Source organism: Danio aesculapii, chromosome 8 (assembly GCF_903798145.1).
Source record: "Danio aesculapii chromosome 8, fDanAes4.1, whole genome shotgun sequence".
Lineage (NCBI taxonomy): Eukaryota > Metazoa > Chordata > Actinopteri > Cypriniformes > Danionidae > Danio > Danio aesculapii.
In genome coordinates this window covers 50,060,540-50,079,558 of record NC_079442.1, presented here as the reverse complement: position 1 = coordinate 50,079,558, position 19,019 = coordinate 50,060,540, and the positions used below count along the sequence as shown (strand labels likewise).

The 19,019-nt window shown below is 35.6% G+C and overlaps 1 protein-coding gene across 7 annotated transcripts in view; it reads left to right on the top strand.

Annotated features, from left to right (window-relative positions):
* LOC130233889 (citron Rho-interacting kinase) overlaps window positions 1-19,019 on the top strand; it is a 139,179-nt gene that overhangs the window by 65,987 nt on the left and 54,173 nt on the right. For all 7 annotated transcript variants that reach the window (XM_056464141.1, XM_056464139.1, XM_056464137.1 and 4 more), the window contains exons 12-15: window positions 122-231; window positions 3,459-3,633; window positions 5,864-6,061; window positions 9,700-9,753. In XM_056464141.1, coding sequence (XP_056320116.1) covers window positions 122-231; window positions 3,459-3,633; window positions 5,864-6,061; window positions 9,700-9,753 — 537 coding nt within the window. The remainder of the gene's footprint in view (window positions 1-121; window positions 232-3,458; window positions 3,634-5,863; window positions 6,062-9,699; window positions 9,754-19,019) is intronic.

The window sequence follows — 19,019 nt, the reverse complement described above, 5'->3', positions numbered from 1 at the left end:
TCATACCGCCCAGCCCTAGTCCTAAGCAAAACCAGCAATAACCAGCTCGACTAGCAAAGAAAATGTATTTATTTTTTTATTTAGTCAACGAATGATATGGTGTAAACTTTGTTTCATGCAGACGATCAATGCCATGGAGTCAAAGATGACCAGTCTGGAGCAGAGGATCGCTGAGCTGTCCGAAGCCAACAAACTGGCAGCAAACAGCAGCATATACACACAGAAGAACATGTGAGTTTACGCACAGCTGAAGACTCAATTATAATTATAATTATTCAATTATTATGATTTATTTTCCTTACACATTTTAACCATTGTAGTTTCATAACTAATTTCTATTAACTAACTTGGATAACATTAAAATTAAAATGCAAATGTACAAATAAAGATAAAAATGTCCTTGTTCTGTTAAGCATAAATTGGGAAATATTTGAAAAACAATTAATATTTCACAGCAGGGCTAATAGTTTTGTCTTTAACTGGACATACAGATGAGATCTGATTCAGTAATGGATGGAGGTCAGCTCTAGTTGGTAGCTGTAAACAGCCTGCAATTACAGTAGCACATTATATTGCATGACTAAAGTGCTGTTTATTTAGATTATTTTTAGTTGCACGTTTAATTATTGATTGGCCTTTGCGGGTGCCTGTTATATAAAAGCAGTCAGCCATTTTGATTCATGTTGTGCCATATCGTTTGGTAAAGTACACAGAAAAACACATTTGTTTTTTTGATATTCGCCAGTTTTTAATCATTCGAAATGTTAGAAAATGTAGCATGATCACATATCGTTGTAATTATTTTTATAAATACAAGTCAGAATAAGTGTTATTTAATTAAAAAAAATACCCTGAATGATGAAGAGACATTAATTCACTTATATTTTGGCATTTTAGTTTCAAATAAAGTAAATGAAACATGAGTTAAATTACATTAATGTATAAATATGTGACCCTGGACCACAAAACCAGTCATAAGAGTCAATGTTTTTATTTTTTATAAATATAATTATTATATTATATATTTATATGTTATATATTTTGATTGTATTTGGCTGAGATACAACTTTTTGAAAATCCAAAATCATCAGAGGGTTCAAAATAAATCAAAATACCAAGAAAATCACCTTTAAAGTTGTCCAAATGAACATTAGCCACGCACATTCAGTGTCACGTATATACAATTAATGTTGCATATTATTGTTATGATTTTGTATTTTCATATTCTTTTTTTCTATTTCGTGTCGTTCACATGAATGAGCCATGGATATGAAATGTGTTTGTTGACTGTAAAGGTTAATTTCAGGCTAATGTGCCATGAAGGCAGATTTTCAGGGTTAAGCACAAAGCTAATGAATAATGATCTGGAATATTTGCATTATGCATAACAGATTTGTATCGTCCATGCTAAAAGAGAAATCCTGGTTATATATTCTGATATTTTTATATAAAAATGTTGGGATTTTTCTAAGATGGTAATTGTTGAATGTGTTTATGGATCACAGGGAAATAGTTATGACACGAAAACCAAACATAAGTGGAGATCTTAATCATTTACTCAATGAGTCATTCATTCAACTGATCTCTTAAAAATGATGATTCATTTGACTGATTCATTACTTAAATCTGTAAATTGTATTTATTTATTTATTTATTTATTTATTTATTATTTATTTATTTATTTATTCTGTTTATTTAATATTGTTATGATTGTTTAATACACAGGGAATGTGTATAAATATCAGTGCAATCACAATCATAATAAAATTGGTAGTATTTAAATAGTATTTAGCATTCATAGTAGTAGTAGTAATAATAATAATAATAATAATAATAATAATAATAACCAAATAATAATAACACTAATATTAATAATAATAATAATAATAATAGTAGTAGTAATAATAATAACACTAATAATAATAACAAGAATATTAAAAATAATAATAATAACATCAATAATAATAATAATAATAATAATAATAATAATAATAATAATAATAATAATAATAATAATAATAATAGCATTACTAACATTAACATGAATAATAATAATAGCATTTCTAACATTAATAATAATAAGAATAATGATAATAACAGTAATAACATTAATAATAATAATAATAATAATAATAATAATAATAATAATAATAATAATAATAATAATAATAAGAAGAAGAATAAATCACCACTAATACCAAAGTTAGAGATAAATGTATATTCTGTGGCAACAGTGATATCAATAATAATAAAGGTAATAATAATATTAATAATAATAGTAATGATGCTGATGATGTAATATTAGCAGTAATGAAAAAATAATAATAATGCCATTTGATGATTCATTTGGCTTTCTTTACTTGAATTTTATTTATTTATTCATTTATTCATTCATTCATTTACTTTTCGGCTTACTCTCTTTATTAACCAGGGGTCGCCACAGCGAAATGAACCGCTAACTTATCCAGCATTTGTTTTACGCTGCGAATGCCCTTCGAGCTCCAACTATTTTTTAAATAAGAGTGTAAAGCATACAACATATAGTAAACACAGGGAATGTGTATAAATAGCAATGCAATCACATTCATAATCATATTAGTAGCTTTAAAAAGTATTTAGCAATAATAATAATAACAATAACAATAATAATAATAATAATAATAATAATAATAATAATAATAATAATAATAATAATAAAACAGCAGTAATACCAAGGTTGGTGATAAAAGTTATTTTCTGGGATGATGGCAACAGTGATGCCAATAATAATAAAGGAAACAATAATGATAAAATTAATAATAATTATTGCACATCAATAACATTCATAATAATTATAATAATAACAATAGTAATGACATTACTAATAATAATAATAATAAATCAATAATAATACCAAAGTTGTTTGTAATAAAACGAGGAATTAATAACAATGAAAATTTGTTGAATAAAACAAATGAATATATATATATATATATATATATATATATATATATATATATATATATATATATATATATATATATATATATATATATATATATATATATAATGGCACATACCTCATGCATACCACTAGTTTCCATGTCAGTTATAATGTTTTATCAGTTGTTGTTTTTTTATCAATAAAAACAACAATTATGATATTACTGTACATGGTAAATATTGCACAACTCTAGTGTTGTTTTAAATGCTTAATTGGAAGGATTTTACTGGTTAACCAGCTCTTCCAGGGTATAAAAGTAAAATGCAAACTGATTTGACTGTGAATTAATTGTATGAATCCAGTAAAACAGGCTCACTGATCAATGTTGACCTACAGGTTTGATGATTAGTTGAATAGCACTGATCCAGAATATTCACTAAAGGCAGATGTAAACTAGATTAGCTGGTCAACCAAACTTTGACTGATTGACAACTTCTACAGAGTTTTCTTTTAAAGTCTTGTTTATAATTTTCAGGAAAGCCCAGGAGGAGATGATTTCTGAACTCAGACAGCAGAAGTTTTATCTGGAATCTCAGGCTGGAAAACTGGAGGCCCAGAATGCAAAGCTGGAGGAGCATCTGGAGAAACTCACACAACAAGAGCAGACAAACAAGAGCCGAGTGCTGGAGCTGGAGGCCAGGCTGCGAGAGGTGACTATGATTACATTATGCTGAATCCTGAACTATAGTTGAAGTCTGAGTTATTAGCCCTCCTTTTTTCCCCCCAATTTCTGTTTAAGGGAAAGAAGATTTCTTTAACACATTTTTAACATAAAATATTTAATAACTAATATCTACTAACTGATTTCTTATATCTATGCCATGATGACAGCACATAATATTTGACTAGATATTTTTTAAGATACTAGTATTAAGCTTAAAGTGACTTTTAAAGGCTTAATTAAGTTGATTAGGCAAGTTAGGGTAATTAGGCAAGTCACTGAATAACAGTGGTTTGTTCCGTAGACAATAGAGAAAAAAAATATTGCTTAAGGGGGCTAATGAGTATTGACCCTAAAATGGCTCTAAAAAAATTAAAAGCTGCTTTTATTCTAGCTGAAATAAAACAAATAAGACTTTCTCCAGAAGAAAAAATATTATAGGAAATACTGTGAAAATTTCTTTGCTCTGTTAAACATCATTTGGGAAAATTTGAAGAAGAAAAAAAGAAAAAAAAATCACAGGAGGGTGAATCATTTTGACTTGAAACTGTATATTGCCCATGCATCAAAAGCAATATCCGCAACAATTTAGCTGATTGCTCATCCTATGTCATCTTATCCAGTCTCTATTGGAGGTGTCAGTGTCAAGGAAAATAGATCTGGTAGAAAATATGGCCGTAGAGGCACCTACGTGTTTGTGTTTAAAAGTAAAAAATAACATGTTACTTTGTTTTCTTCTTGTTCTTGTTACCTTGCACTTTTTTTGTTAATGTTTACTATTTATTTATTTATTTATTTATTTATTTATTTATTTATTTATTTACTTAGGCATTGCAATCAGATACTGAAAATGTATATGCTAATTATTAAATTGTTAAAATTACAATAATATTAATAAAAGTAATAATTATACAATAATATAAATATAAATAATAATAATTACTATTACAATATTCTTAAGAATAAAATATTCAGTGTTCTTTGAAAGTGTACTTGCATTACGCTGCAATTATATTGTCATTTTATATGACAATAATATCGTTTAATCGAACTAGGATTAGGCAATAAAAAATGTATCAGTATTTATTTACTGAACACCATTGTCAATAATGATAAAAAAAGTTTTATATATTTTTATTAAAACGTAACTGCTGAGCATCCGCTTTGGTAGGAATGCCAATAAGCTTAGGGTGTAAAAACAGGGAGCAAATAGGGAGCGATAAGCATGTGACATGCTCGCATTTTCCAGGCGCACCTAGTTAAGAGCATCTAAACATTCCAGAATGCCATGAACACACCGCGATTCATGTAAATAGAACTAGCCAATCTGCTTAACACTTTGTAAGGAATATACACATTTTGATAGACTAATTACCTCAAACATAGCGCACCCAAACACTGCCGTGCTTTTTAATTCTCTACAGAGAAGTAAAACTTGTATCGGAACTGCAGCGATAATCTATTTGTCCTCCTATAAGAAAACGATTGTTGGTCGCCTAGTTATGGACAGACTTTTCATGTGTGAGTTTTGGGCCACCTCAGGTCAGAATAATGTCAAAAATGAGTGCCATGACCAGCAGCAGTGAGGAGCAGGTTGTAAATAAAAAAGATGTAAAGATGTCACCGGAGTGGCTTTTTGGTTTCTTTTCTTGTGCATCCCAGCCACTAGCACCCCATCTGGAAGACATTTTTAACACAAGGGTAATGTAGTCATGCAATTTCACAATTTGCAGCATGTATTTGAATAATGACGGCTGGTTCTTTTACTTGAAAGCTCAGATTTGATCATCATTTGTTTTGTGTACAGAGTTTGAGGTTTACTGTATCATTATTATTTACACCTTACAGATGCTGATCTACCTTTACCATTGCACACACTTTGTAACATTTTATGAAGTTTAAGAGTCTCTTTAATGCGTTTATTTTATTATAAGACATAAGAGATTAGATATTTTGTTTCCTTTTTTTTGTTTTTCACTATTAAAACTATTTGCCTGAGTAATGTTGGTAAATTAAATTAAAGTCCTTAAATTAAAAAATAAATCTTAATATTCCTAAGATTGTTTAAGGTTAATTATTGATACCAAATGATATGAAATATTAAATTATGATAATTTTTTTTGCAATATTGCCCAGCCCTAATCGCAATACATTTAGGTGCAATATATCGTAATGAGATATCATGACAGGCCTAACCGTGGTCCTGCACTGCTCCACAGATCGGCCTGGAGCATGAGGAGCAGAAGCTGGAGATCAAGCGTCAGGTGTCGGAGCTCACGCTGTCTCTGCAGGAGAGAGAAGCTCAGATCAGCAGTCTGCAGGCGGCGCGCCACGCTCTCGACAACCAACTACAGCAGGCCAAAACTGAGCTAGAGGAGACCACCGCTGAGGCCGAAGAGGAGATCACCGTCCTGAGGGTAAGGAGCTTTCACTGACAGCATTCATTCATTCATTTTCACAGCGGAATGAATCGGCAGCTACTCTGGCTTATGTTTTACCCAGGAACATTCATACACTCTCTCATTCACACACACACTCTCATATCAGGGGTGTTATTAGGGGTTAACACAGTGGAATGAACCGGCAATTACTCTGGCATATGTTCTACGCAGTGGATGCCTTTTCAGCCACAACCCAGTATTGAGAAACACCCATACACACTCACATTCACACACACACTCATACACTACAGCCAATGTAGTTTATTCAATTCCCCTATAGCGCATGTGTTTGGACTTGTGAGGGAAATTGGAGCACCTGAAGGAAACCCACGCCAACACTGGGAGAACAAGCAAACTCCACACAGAAATGCCAACTGGCCCAGCCGGGACTCGAACCAGCGACCTTCTTGCTGTGATGCCACAGTGCTAACCACTGAGCAACCGTGCCTGACAGCTTTTTTATATTCTCTGTACACAATTGAGTATGTAAGCTTTTGGGACATACTACTTCCTCATTAACAGATCGTTGTGTTGCTTAGATACAAGCCCTGTCAATCATCCACACATCATCCACATTTCTTTCATATTTAATTCCCTACCCTATTTTAGAAGCAGCAGCAGCAGGTTAATCTCCCATTCACGAGTCTTTCATGCAGAGAAATCTCCTCAAGTGTTTGGATAATTCTGCATTCAGACGTTAATGTCCAAACACGTCTTAATTTAAGTTCAGTATTGTTGTTGCAGATGAAATATAACACAGAAAACGCGATTAAAACATGTTCCAGTGGGCTAGATATTAATTAACAGTCATACAAACATCTTTACCCAAGCCTCTCTGGTTGACGGTTGGTCTCGCGCGTCCATCATGTTTGTAGTTTGTTTACACTTTTCACCCACATTTGTAGTTCTAATCGAATTCACGTCCTACGCGCAATGTATTGTGGGCAATATCAGCGGTTAGAGTATGGACGCTTCTACACTTCGAGTTTTAACCGGAAATAGTAAACCATCCGGGAACCTTTGACATACTCTTTTTAACATACTACGATTTGGGACATACTAATTCTACTTTCAAATACTATTTAGGATGGATAGTATGCGAATTGGGACGCAGCAACTGTCTCCCGCTGACCGCCAAGTCATGTGCTGAGTGATTTCTCTGTTTTTTATAGCCAAAAAGCTGGATAATTGTTGTGTGATGAGACCTAGTGTTACTAACTGACATGGAGACATGCCCAAAGTGTGCTTCTAGAGAATTCCTTCATAGAAAAAACAGCCAGAAAGGAGAAATGTATGTATTGGGTAGCATCATTGACCCATAACAATATGTGGTACCTATAACTGTCAGTACATCTGTAGGCTTTTTACAGTTTCTATTCTGATATGCAGGTTAAGTGCAATTAAAGTATTAATCAAAATGCATTTATAAATAGCATAATAGCATAGTATAAATAGCAGAAGTGAATGCGAGAGTGAACACTCTCAGAAATAAAGGTACAGGAGCTGTCACTGGGCCAGTACCTTTTCTAAAGATACATTTCTGAGAGTGAATAATGACTAAATTACTGAGGAAAATCCACAAGATAAATGTAAACATCACCGAATTGTAGCTCTGACAGGGACATGAGGGTCTTAAATTAATATGGATCGCAAGTGTCCACAATTTACAGTTTGTGATCATATCTCTGTTTTGTTGTGTTGATATGTTATCCAATGTTCAAAGCTTAAAACAGATGGATTTTTTTTATATCCTATATTAATTTATTTGATTTATTTTATAGGTGGGCATAGATTAATTTTTTTTATCTAGATTAATCTCAGAATTAATCTAGATTAAAATGGCTCATTTGAATTCTGCCGAATGCATTCAGAATATGTGTGCTAGTCTTTGAGAACGGGTTTCTCGAGCCAGGTGGCGCATTAAACCAGGGGCTCGTCTCCTGTTTCCAAAATGCATCACAAACTGTTTGAGAAACTGTTCTACTATGATAATTGGTGATGAAAATAAATGACGTTCAATAAGATGTACTTGTGTTTACTGACTGTTTATTCAGTTAAACATTAATTTTGAACTGGAGGCCTACATAAGCTTGAAACAGCGATTTTTGATTACCTTAATCCGACTAAAGTAAGAACTGAAGATGTGTATGCATATATTAGTGGCATTATTGAAGTAATCATCGCAATTAAACTATTACCGTCATGTAGGACTTTTTGCCATATTTTCCGACAAGATCCACACACGCGGCTGTCAGTAAAGGACCACACACACACACACACACAAACACACACATTCGGCACACATTTCTTTCCATTCGACGTGCGTTATTAAATTCCATAACACTCTCACCAGTCCTTACTCCTCATTTGCATCTAATACGTTTGTCACGGGGGCATGAATGAAATGTTTATGAGTTAAAGTAAAACTGCCGAACTGTAGTTAAAGCCTGCTGATTTGATCCAGAAGGGCATTTTTTTTGTCAGATGGCTCACCGGTCAGGTATACATCTGCGCTAAAATATCAAGGTGAAAGTCATCATAGCTTGCGTCGAATACACCCAGCTCCCAACCCAACTTTGAGAATAGATTAACAACGATATATTTTTTTGTGCGCGATTAGAGTCTCGCGTTAACGCCGATAACGGCCCACCACAAAATTATTTACAAATTTTATCTATATATTAAATGAAAACCTAAGAAAAGGAACTATAATATGCCCCCACACTGCAAAAAATGCATTTCTTAAATAGCTTTTATGTCTTGTTTGTAGTCCAAATATCTAAAAATCCTTAAATCAAGAAGCATTTTCAGGACATGCAAAAAATATTGTTTAGTTTTAAGAACTAATATGCTGAAATTAAGTGAGTTTTTCTTTAAAACAAGCTCAATAATCTGCCAATGGGGTCAAGTGGATTGATCATGTTTTTCTTTTTGGCATAATATTATTTAACTTACCCCATTTACAGATTATTTAGCTTGTTTTAAGAAAAAAACTCACTTAATTTGTCCGTATTATTTCTTAAAACAAGACTATACTTTTGGCTTGTCTAAAAATGCTTCTTGATTGAAACATTTTTAGATATCAGAGACAAAACCTAAGTAAGAAAAGCGTTACATTTTCAGTGCAGGCTTTGAAATGCATACAGATGATCAGTTGTTTGTTTGTTGTTAATTAAAAAATGCATGCATACAATATGATGCCATTAGTAACTTAAAAAGGGTTGCCTGGCTGTAATTCAAGTCATTTATAGCTTAGCAAGTATCTGGAGGAGCAGGCATCTGTCGATTTATTCTGTGTCATTCTCCACTCGCGTCCTTAAATCAAAACCAATAATCATGTGTTTCTGTATAAATCCCTCTGTGGACGTTTTTTTCATTGTGCTGCTCATCTTCACAGTGCTGTAAACATCTACCCACGCTCCTCTGCGCTGTGCATACATTTCTAACACGGTTTCATCCTCATGCATGACATCACGCCTGTCACGGCACTCCAGTTCATCTCACAGCGAATTGCACTTTACTGCAGAGACCTCCACGCAGCACTTCTGCCAGAGTGTGCACTTCTTGCAAACATGGCAATTCTCACTCTCATTTTGTCTCTCTTTTTTTTCAAGGCCCATCGGGATGAAATCCAACGCAAGTTTGATGCCCTGCGAGACAGCTGTGCGGTATGCAGATGAGCTTTTTTTCTTCTGTGTTTGACTCATCAGATGTGACCCACAACAGTCAGATTCATGTGGATGCCGCATAAATCTGCTTTCTGTAACTAGCATATTGAGTCAGAACTAAATCAGTACATTTTGGTTTGTATCATACAGGATGTAATGTAATTAGTGCAAACGTTTAGGGTCTTTGAGTCCTTTATGCTCACAAATGCTGCATTTTAAAGTAAAAATGCAGATACAATTATTTTGGAATATTATTACAGTTTAAAATAACTCACCGGCCACTTTATTAGGTACATCCGTCCAACTGCTCATTAACGCAAAATTTCTAATCTGCCAATCACATGGCAGCAACTCAATGCATTTAGGCCTGTAGACATGGTCAAGACGATCTGCTGCAGTTCAAAGCGAGCATCAGAATGGGGAAGAAAGGTGATTTAAGTGATTTTGAATGTGGCATGGTTGTTGGTGCTAGACGGGATGCTCTGAGTATTTCAGAAACTGCTGATCTACTGGGATTTTCACGCACAATCATCTCTAGGGTTTACAGAGAATGGTCAGAAAATGAGAAAATATCCAGTGAGCTGCAGTTCTGTGGACACAAATGCCTTGTTGATGTCAGAGGAGAATGGCCAGACTGGTTCAAGCTGATAAAAAGGCAACAGTAACTCAAATAACCACTCGTTACAACCGAGGTCTGCAGAAGAGCATCTCTGAACACACAACATGTCCAACCTTGAGGCAGATAGGCTACAGCAGCAGAAGACCACACCAGGAGTCACTCCTGTCAGCTAAGAACAGGAAACTGAGGCTACAATTCACACAGGCTCACCAAAATTAGACAATAGAAGATTGGAGAAACGTTGCCTGGTCTGATGAGTCTCGATTTCTGCTGCCACATTCAGATGGTAGGATGGTTGACGTTTGGCGTTTTCAACATGAAAGCATGGATCCATCCTGCCTTGTGTCAACGGTTCAGGCTGGTGGTGGTGGTGTAATGGTGTGGGGGATATTTTCTTGGCACACTTTGGGTCCATTAGCACCAAATGAGCAGCGTGTCAACACCACAGCCTACTTGAGTATTGTTGCTGACCATGTCCATCCCTTTATGACCACAGTGTACTCATCTTCTGGTGGCTACTTCCAGCAGGATAACACACCATGTCATAAAGCGTGAATCATCTCAGACTGGTTTCTTTAATATGACGTTGAGTTCACTGAACTCACATGGCCTACACAGTCACCAGAGCTCAATCCAATGAGCACCTTTGGGGTGTGGTTGAACGGGAGATTGGCATCATGGATGTGCAGCCGACAAATCTGCAGTAACTGCGTGACGCTATCATGTCAATATGGAGCAAAATCTCTGAGGAATATTTCCAGTACCTTGTTGAATCTACACCACGGAGGATTAAGGCAGTTCAGAAGGCAAAAGCGGGTCCAACCTAATAAAGTGGCCGGTGAGTGAATTTTTTAAAGGGCACCTATTATGCAAAAGTCACTTTTCTAAGGGGTTTAAACACAGTCATGTGGTTAGTGTATAAGAATATAAGCAGCTTATAATAATAAAGATGTATCAATTTTATTGTTTATAATCACACTTGATAAAAACAGTCTGCAGAAACACTTTGATTGACACTCTCCCGTTGTACGTGTCATCAGAGAGAAAGCCCCGCCTACTCGTAAGGATCTCTCCCTCATTAGCATAGGATTTTAGTATTGTTTTGGATCTGCCGCTATGCCGACACATAGCCATTTGTAGCTCCGCCCTCTTGTAAAAAGAGCACAATCTCATTTGAATTTAAAGCGACAGTCACCAAAATGCCACAATTACGATCAAAGCCTAAAGGGGCAGTCTCAAAGAGTTTTAAACCATTATTTGTGGGGTATTTTGATCTGAAACCACACACACACACACAGTCTTTGTTTTGACTTGTATATAACGATATATATAACTAAAACTCAACATCTTAGGTTGAAACAGAATTTCTCTAAGTTGAGTTGACTCACATTTTCAATCAGCTGGGGAACTAGAGTTTATAAGTTGTACCAGGTGAAGCGTTTTACAGTGAAAGTAAAGTGTCATACAGTGTAACAATAGATTGCATACAGTAGCAGAAACTCTCGTCAAGCAAGTTTAGAACAATAATATTTATATTTAAAGGTGCAGTATGTAAGTTCTACACCTAGTGGTTGAACTAGATATTGCATGCCTGGTTCAAAACAAATGCAAGCGCATGTTGCCAGATTGATGACACCAACAGGAGCCTGACTATCGAGCCTAAAGGCTGATGTAAGGCTGATTTAAATTGTGATCTAAATAAAAGCAGCGGCACACGATAGAAGGAATATTTCCCATATTAAAAGTAGTTTTTGTTCTAACAAATACCTGGTTTATATTTTAGAAACAACTTCTATTTCAGTGTTAAATGCTAATAATGAGAGTTTGAATAGCATTTTACATGACATTTACTGCCATATACTGAAAGCAGCAGCAGATAGTTCACCTCAGAACGTTTTCAAGGCAACTGGTGAAGTTTAACCAAGTCAAACTTTTTACAGTGATTGTGTCTCCGTTAAGTCATTAAAATATATATACAATAGTCTACAATAATCTTTTTTGCTCAGAAAAACTCTAATCAGACCCATTCAGTTTACCATATAGCCTTGGAAACAAAGCCGAATTTAGAGTTATATCAAAAACACACACACTGAAAATCATGCTGCATCTCTGTTAATGGAAAACAACGCCATCATCCACCGTTTTGCCAGGTTATTTTCCAGTGCGTCTGTTTTTCGGACCTTGTGTAAGTCGTTCGCCCAGCAGCCATTGATTTGGTTGCATGCTGAAGTGCTTTTGTTTGCGCTGCCCCTGGAGTGCGTTTCATTATTATCAAGCACAGAGCATCTCTGCCCTACTTTCACTGTCCACCCACACTCAAGCTGTTTGAGCATCTCCAGCTCAACCCAGGCAATATTCTCACCCGGCACTGCGCTGTTTTTAGACACCCGTCCTCTCTGCCACCGTTATATTACATCTCTCCCTTAGCGAGTTTCTTCAGCTGTGATGAACAGTGTTGGGATGTAACGCATTACGTAATATTAGGACTTTTCAAATTAACAAGTAAAGTAATGCATTACTTTAAAAATGAAGTGAGCTACTTAAACATTGTGAGTTACTTTTTAGTTTTTATAAAGTAACTTGCTGAATTAAAATTAATGTTGTCACATTGAATTCTTTGAAGACCTGGAAGGGACGTGATGGTGGGCGGAAAAAATGGGTGGAATAAAATAAAACTGGGTGATAGGAAAATATATATTTTATAAGTTTTTGCGTTCCCTCATAAAGATGTTTTGCATTCCCTGGCAAAACTGTTTATTCGACATACACTTCCTGTTCACAATAACCATGTCAATCCTCATGTTTTTGACGGGATTCTCCCGTATTTTATCATTCTCTCCCACTATCATCCTATCATTAAGTATTTTCCCGTATTTCTCCCATATTTTTAATCTTGATGCTATAATATATTTGACAATATATTTAAATTTTATAATATATGTAAATATGTCTGCATTCACTTTCTTTTCATTAAAGCTGTGCGTCGATCCTCGCCCTTCATATGCAACCACTGAATCAGTGAATGCATGTACAGATGTGGCTACTGAGAACGCGTGTTTCTTCAGTGCTGCAGTTTGTCACGCGCAGTCACATGTAGTACTGCAGCAGCAAAAGCCGCCTTTGCATATAAAATAAAAAATATTTTGTGCTTTACTGAATAGCCACCAGGTGGCGCAAGGAACAACCGCTTTTCCATTGACTTTCAGTTGTCCATAGTTTTTGTCACATTTAAAAAGGCGTGTTTGTGCATGAAACATGCGTGTTTAGATGCATGTATTTGTGTGTGAGAGACCGGGTAAAAGAGCGCTCGTAGATTCAGCTCCGTTGATACCGCGATCGGCTGGGTTTCTTTCTTTGTTTCTTTATTTTGGAAATAATGTATACATATTTGTATTCCCATATCAATATAACAGAAAGACATACAACTTTACAAATTACGTGTCCGCTTTTGTAGGCTCAACACAATTTCATAGATCTAAATAAAATAGCCTAAGCGATATCGAAATCGTTTAAAGATATACAAATATCGGATATAATACAAACATTAAATTAACCAATATAAAACAAACAAAAGCTATAATGATTTAGGAATATACAGTATAATATAAATGAATTAAACAGTTTTAAGCCATTTTGAGCTTAAATTTTACAAAGGCCAATCTGAGAAAAAGGTTTGAGATATTTACTAAAACAATAAACAATGAAGGAGTATTTTATAATATTATTTCTAAAGTATTTGGAATGCGATTGTTATTAATCAAATCGTGCAAACAGAGCTTTCTTTTCTTTTCTTTTTTTATTTTTACAAACAGATTGGGAAAAACTGCAGGTAAAATGTGTTCTATGACCTCAAACAAGTGTTTATGTTTTTTTATAACGTGGTAAAAGGTAAAAAGGAAATTAATCATCGCAAGAAAGTAATCAAATCGTTTGTTACAACATTAAAACCCATCTCTGCAAACCAAATAATGACAGAGAAGTCAATAAGAGTGAATTTTGCGGAGTGGGAAAATGTACAGCAAGCTGACAGAGAAAATGAAGAGGTCACTTGCTACATTGAAACCGCTGTCATGGAAAATGGAATGGATGTTCTTGACTGGTGGAAGATGAATAAGCGCTGATGGACACACTCTGTATGATAAACTGACCTCAGATCAGCTTCAGTACACGCCATTTAAAGAGGAGCTAAAGTGCTGCACACTTTGGGATTCGGGTGTGTGTTTAAACAGACTTATACACTTAAGTCTAGTTAAAAAATAAAATAGTTTAAAACATCTTGAATGGTAACCGTTCCATGCGAGGAGGCTGCGCAGCAGCTGGATCTGATCTGTCTGATGAAAGAGACTGTTTCCCCTGCTCGGGTGCTGATGAGACTGCCGTCTCCACCCAGTGTGGAGGATTAGTATTTGTCTCATTAGTTTTAGGTCTTTTAGCAAATGTCTCAATTAAGTTTATCTGTTTTAAAGAGCGTTTACTCATTTTGAACCTTGTTTTAAACAATAGCTATCTGAATTGTAATTTTTAGTGTGTGGAAAAACCACCAGCAAAACTAAAGCCACTAGATTTTTTTACCCATCTCCCACCATGCAAGTCCATACACACTTTAAAACACACAAACGCACACCTTTATTTGTTCTCATTCTTTCTTGCTTTATCAATATATTGTAGTGTATACTGTTTAATAATTCATTCATATTATGTAATAAATAAATAAATAAATAAATAAGCAGCAATAAAAATAAAACTCTACTGGGGCACACCCCCTCCCTCAAAAAAAAAAAAAAAATATATATATATTTTTATTTTATTTTTTTTTAATACAAAACTATTCTAAATAAATAAAGTATTGTTGTTTTTACAATTAGTATTCTAAATAAATAACAGAAATTAATCCTAATTGTAACTGGAAAACAGCGTAAAGACACAATTGGAGTGACTCTAAGATCATTTAGGAAATCTTTTACATGAATATTAATTTCATTTGAATGAAATTCTATAGACAGTTCTATAGAATACAAAAAAAAAGATGTGTTATAGAATTATCTGTTGTCTTAGACTTGACACATGGCAGAGAATTAGGTTTATTAAGTCTTTACCTCCCTGACTCGTCATCCCTTCTTTTTACTTTAAACAAAAAAATCTTTTTACTTTGTACATTAAAATCTATCAGTTGGCATGCTTAGTAAGACCACGTCATATTATTTAAACTTTAGTTTTGTTGACTTGTAAAACTGACTGCGTGCCGTCACCTCCGCATAAAAGGCTGTTGCGCCAGTTTCACAACACATGAGCGACAAGAGCTGCAAGTACGTTTTTCGTCGTGCATGTAAACAACCAGGACTCACACCGGGAGAAGAGCAGCACGTCAGGGTCCCGCAGGAGCAGTGTGGGAGGCCCGCAGGTGGTTTTCTGCACACATGCGGAGATGCGTCAGTTTGCTTTTTGTTTAACCTACAATGCTTTCACCAGCGTTGGTTTGGTTGCACATAGAGAATAACGTCTTAATAAATACACTTTTCATATGAAGTAAATCATATCTCAAAGCATTTACTGGGGCACTGGGGATTTTTACTGGGGCACCAGTAAATTGGGTCTAGCGACGCCCCTGAGCGGCATTGATTCGCGCCCTCACATGGTATGTATGCACAGTGCATACAGCCGTACGGTGTTCAGTTCCCGCCTCGAGGTCCTATGGTCTCCTCTAATAATCTTCCCCCCTCTCTGCTCCTCACACTTTCCTGTTTATACTCTCTACTGGCCTATCAATTACAGGTGAAAACCCCAGATAAATAATTATACCAAAAAATTATTGTTACAGTCTTAAAGATGGTCAGCCAAGAGAAAGGAGAGTAACATTAATTCTGAGTAAAACACATAAGTAAACACAGTATCAACAAGTGAGGGACAAAATATCACCACTAACTAAATGCAATAAACTGAGTTTTATTGACAAATTTCAAGTAAAATATTGCTCAATGTATACTTCTTTATCTTATTGGATTATACTTTCAGATTTCCATGATTTTAAAACCACTTTAGCAATCATCCAAAACACTCAAGCAGCCTTAAGAAGTAGCCAGACAGATGCATTTTTGCGTTTAGTTTGTGACCTAAACACAGGATAGTGTGTTAAAGCAGGTCAGTGTGTGTGAGAGTGTGTGTGTGTGTGTCTTTAACAATAATGACAGTAATAACAAGCGCTGAATCCTCCTCCGCACCAGAACAGTGTTTGGCTCTTCTGCTCTTTTTAGCGAGCATAAACACACACACACACACACACACACACACACACATGCGCACACACACACACATACTTGACCAGCACTGCAATTTGATGCAAACCTGCGTGGCTTCTGTTTGTCAGATGTAAGCGCTCAGAGGCTCTGCAAATGTGTGAAGTGAAAGAAGAAAACGCTGCTAAAAAGGGTTTTTAAATCTCAAAGTAAGCTCCGAGTCGCTCTGCATCTCGCTTTTAGTGATGGTGAAGTCTTTAAGAGCGTTTCTGGCACTCAAACAGGATTAAACACATGCCTGTTATAAAGATGTGTTCTTAAGGACACGTCAAGAAGGAAGAAAGATGGGGAATTGCATCAGGAAAACAACTGAAATTTGGTGCATTATGAGCTGGGGTGGATAGTGTACTCTCTTTTTGGATTATATTTTTATTATAGTGATGTACAGGCTTAGTGTTATGATGAGGGCACTTCAGACAAAATGTACCAATTCTCACACTCACATAAATTACGTTTGCTATTTGTTTAAACTATGTATATAAAATAAGCTGAAACGACACAATTTTTCAGTTTTTTTGGGGGACAACTTAATTATTTTATGTTCAGTCAACTTAAATTTGTAAAAAACCTAATAAGTTAACTCAATTGCCTCATGTTGTCCCAACGCAAGTTAATTGTGTGAAACCCAGCATTTTCTACAGTGCACTACGTAAAGTTTAATTATGAACTAATTTCGAGAGGATCATGTGCTTATGATTGCTTAAGGCCAGTCTCGCATCATTAAATTTGTGATTCACCAATCAGACGATTCCTAAGCCATAAATACCCTACGTTTCATATGACAGCCATCTTCATTTTGAAGAATCTCCCCTTCCACCCCTACTCCTTCTCTATTCCTAGATGGGTGACATGTTGGCCCAGTGGTTATCACTGTTGCCTCACAGCAAGAACGTCACTGGTTTTAGTCCTTACCAAGCCAGCCGACGTATCTGTGTGGAGTTTACACGTTCTCACCGTGCTCACGTGGGTTTTCACCGGGTCTCCCGGTTTCCTCCCACCGTCCAAAAACATGCAACTTAAGTTAATTGACTAATCTAAATCGGCACCTTAGACATTCTCCTAGTAAGTAGTTATCTCTTAAGAGCAATCACTATCTGTTCATTAGCTACTATCTGCAGGGGAGTTCTCGAGATCTACCTGAGCTCAAACTCCCCTCTCGCCCTGCAACAGAAGGGAGCCCCGGGCTCGAGGATCTTATGAGCTCAGGGCTCTCTTACGGCACAGCATGCCAAACAAGCTTTATAATCAATCATCAGCTAAGTGTGAACTCTTGAAACTGTAAAAAGTGATTAGTTGCTTAAAGCAAGTAAACCAATTGCCTTAAGTTCACTTTTTTAGAAGTATGCTGTAAAGATATTTCTGTATTGCTATACATCCTGCGTGTTTTAAGCAATGTGCAAGTGTTTAAGGCACACAGCAGGTGGTCAATTTGGCAGTCTATTTTAGTTCCTCAAAATAGCAGCGCGCCAACAATGCGCCTCAACACACCTGCTTTCTAGACTGTGTAGTGGCATTTTTCTTTAAGGAGGCTCTCTCAGTGGTCAATAAGGCAAATTCTTACCCAAAGTGTCTTTTAAAGTTTTATTCTTTGCAGAGAAGGTCACACGATCATACATCAACAGCAGTTTCTGCAGAGAGTGAGACGCAGAAACAGAGTGCGCTCTCTTTTTATCTAGTTTGCAATACCTACAAACTTCATTTTGACCATTTACATTTCAGCCTTACATGTAGTTTGTTAAAATCACCATGTACTTATCCAGATCGTGTCTGGTGATAAACAGATGTTAAAGTGGTCACACTTGGGCTAACTTAAACAGCACATTCATGGAAGATTAAAAGAACCGACCTTTATTATTAGAACAAATGAGTATATAAAATGAATATAAGATAAATAAAATGAATTTCCACCACGACCAGAACACCAATGAGTCCACAAAGTGCCGCAAACTGATTTATTATTTAAACAACAAAGCGCAATATGTGCAAATTAGGGTTGTGCTGATCTGAAAAAGCAAAAAATCATGCCAAACATGTCTTGCGTCTTGGGCCCCGTATACACTATTACCTTTTAGTTTTAAAACGGCATTTTAGAATGAAAACGATCCGCGTCCACACTAGCGATTCACCCAGCATTTCTGAACAACTCTCCGTCTACACCACACAACTGAAAACGCACATCACGTGACCACACACACACACTCTGGCATGCGCTGCAGCATATTATCTAGCCAGATGTAAGCTGTGCTCGTCGGACTGTTCATCAAGGATCTACCGCTGGATCTAACCTCACTATATTTGTTAAACGTGATATTTAACTCATCTTGTTGTCTATATCTGATGACATATTCACTGAC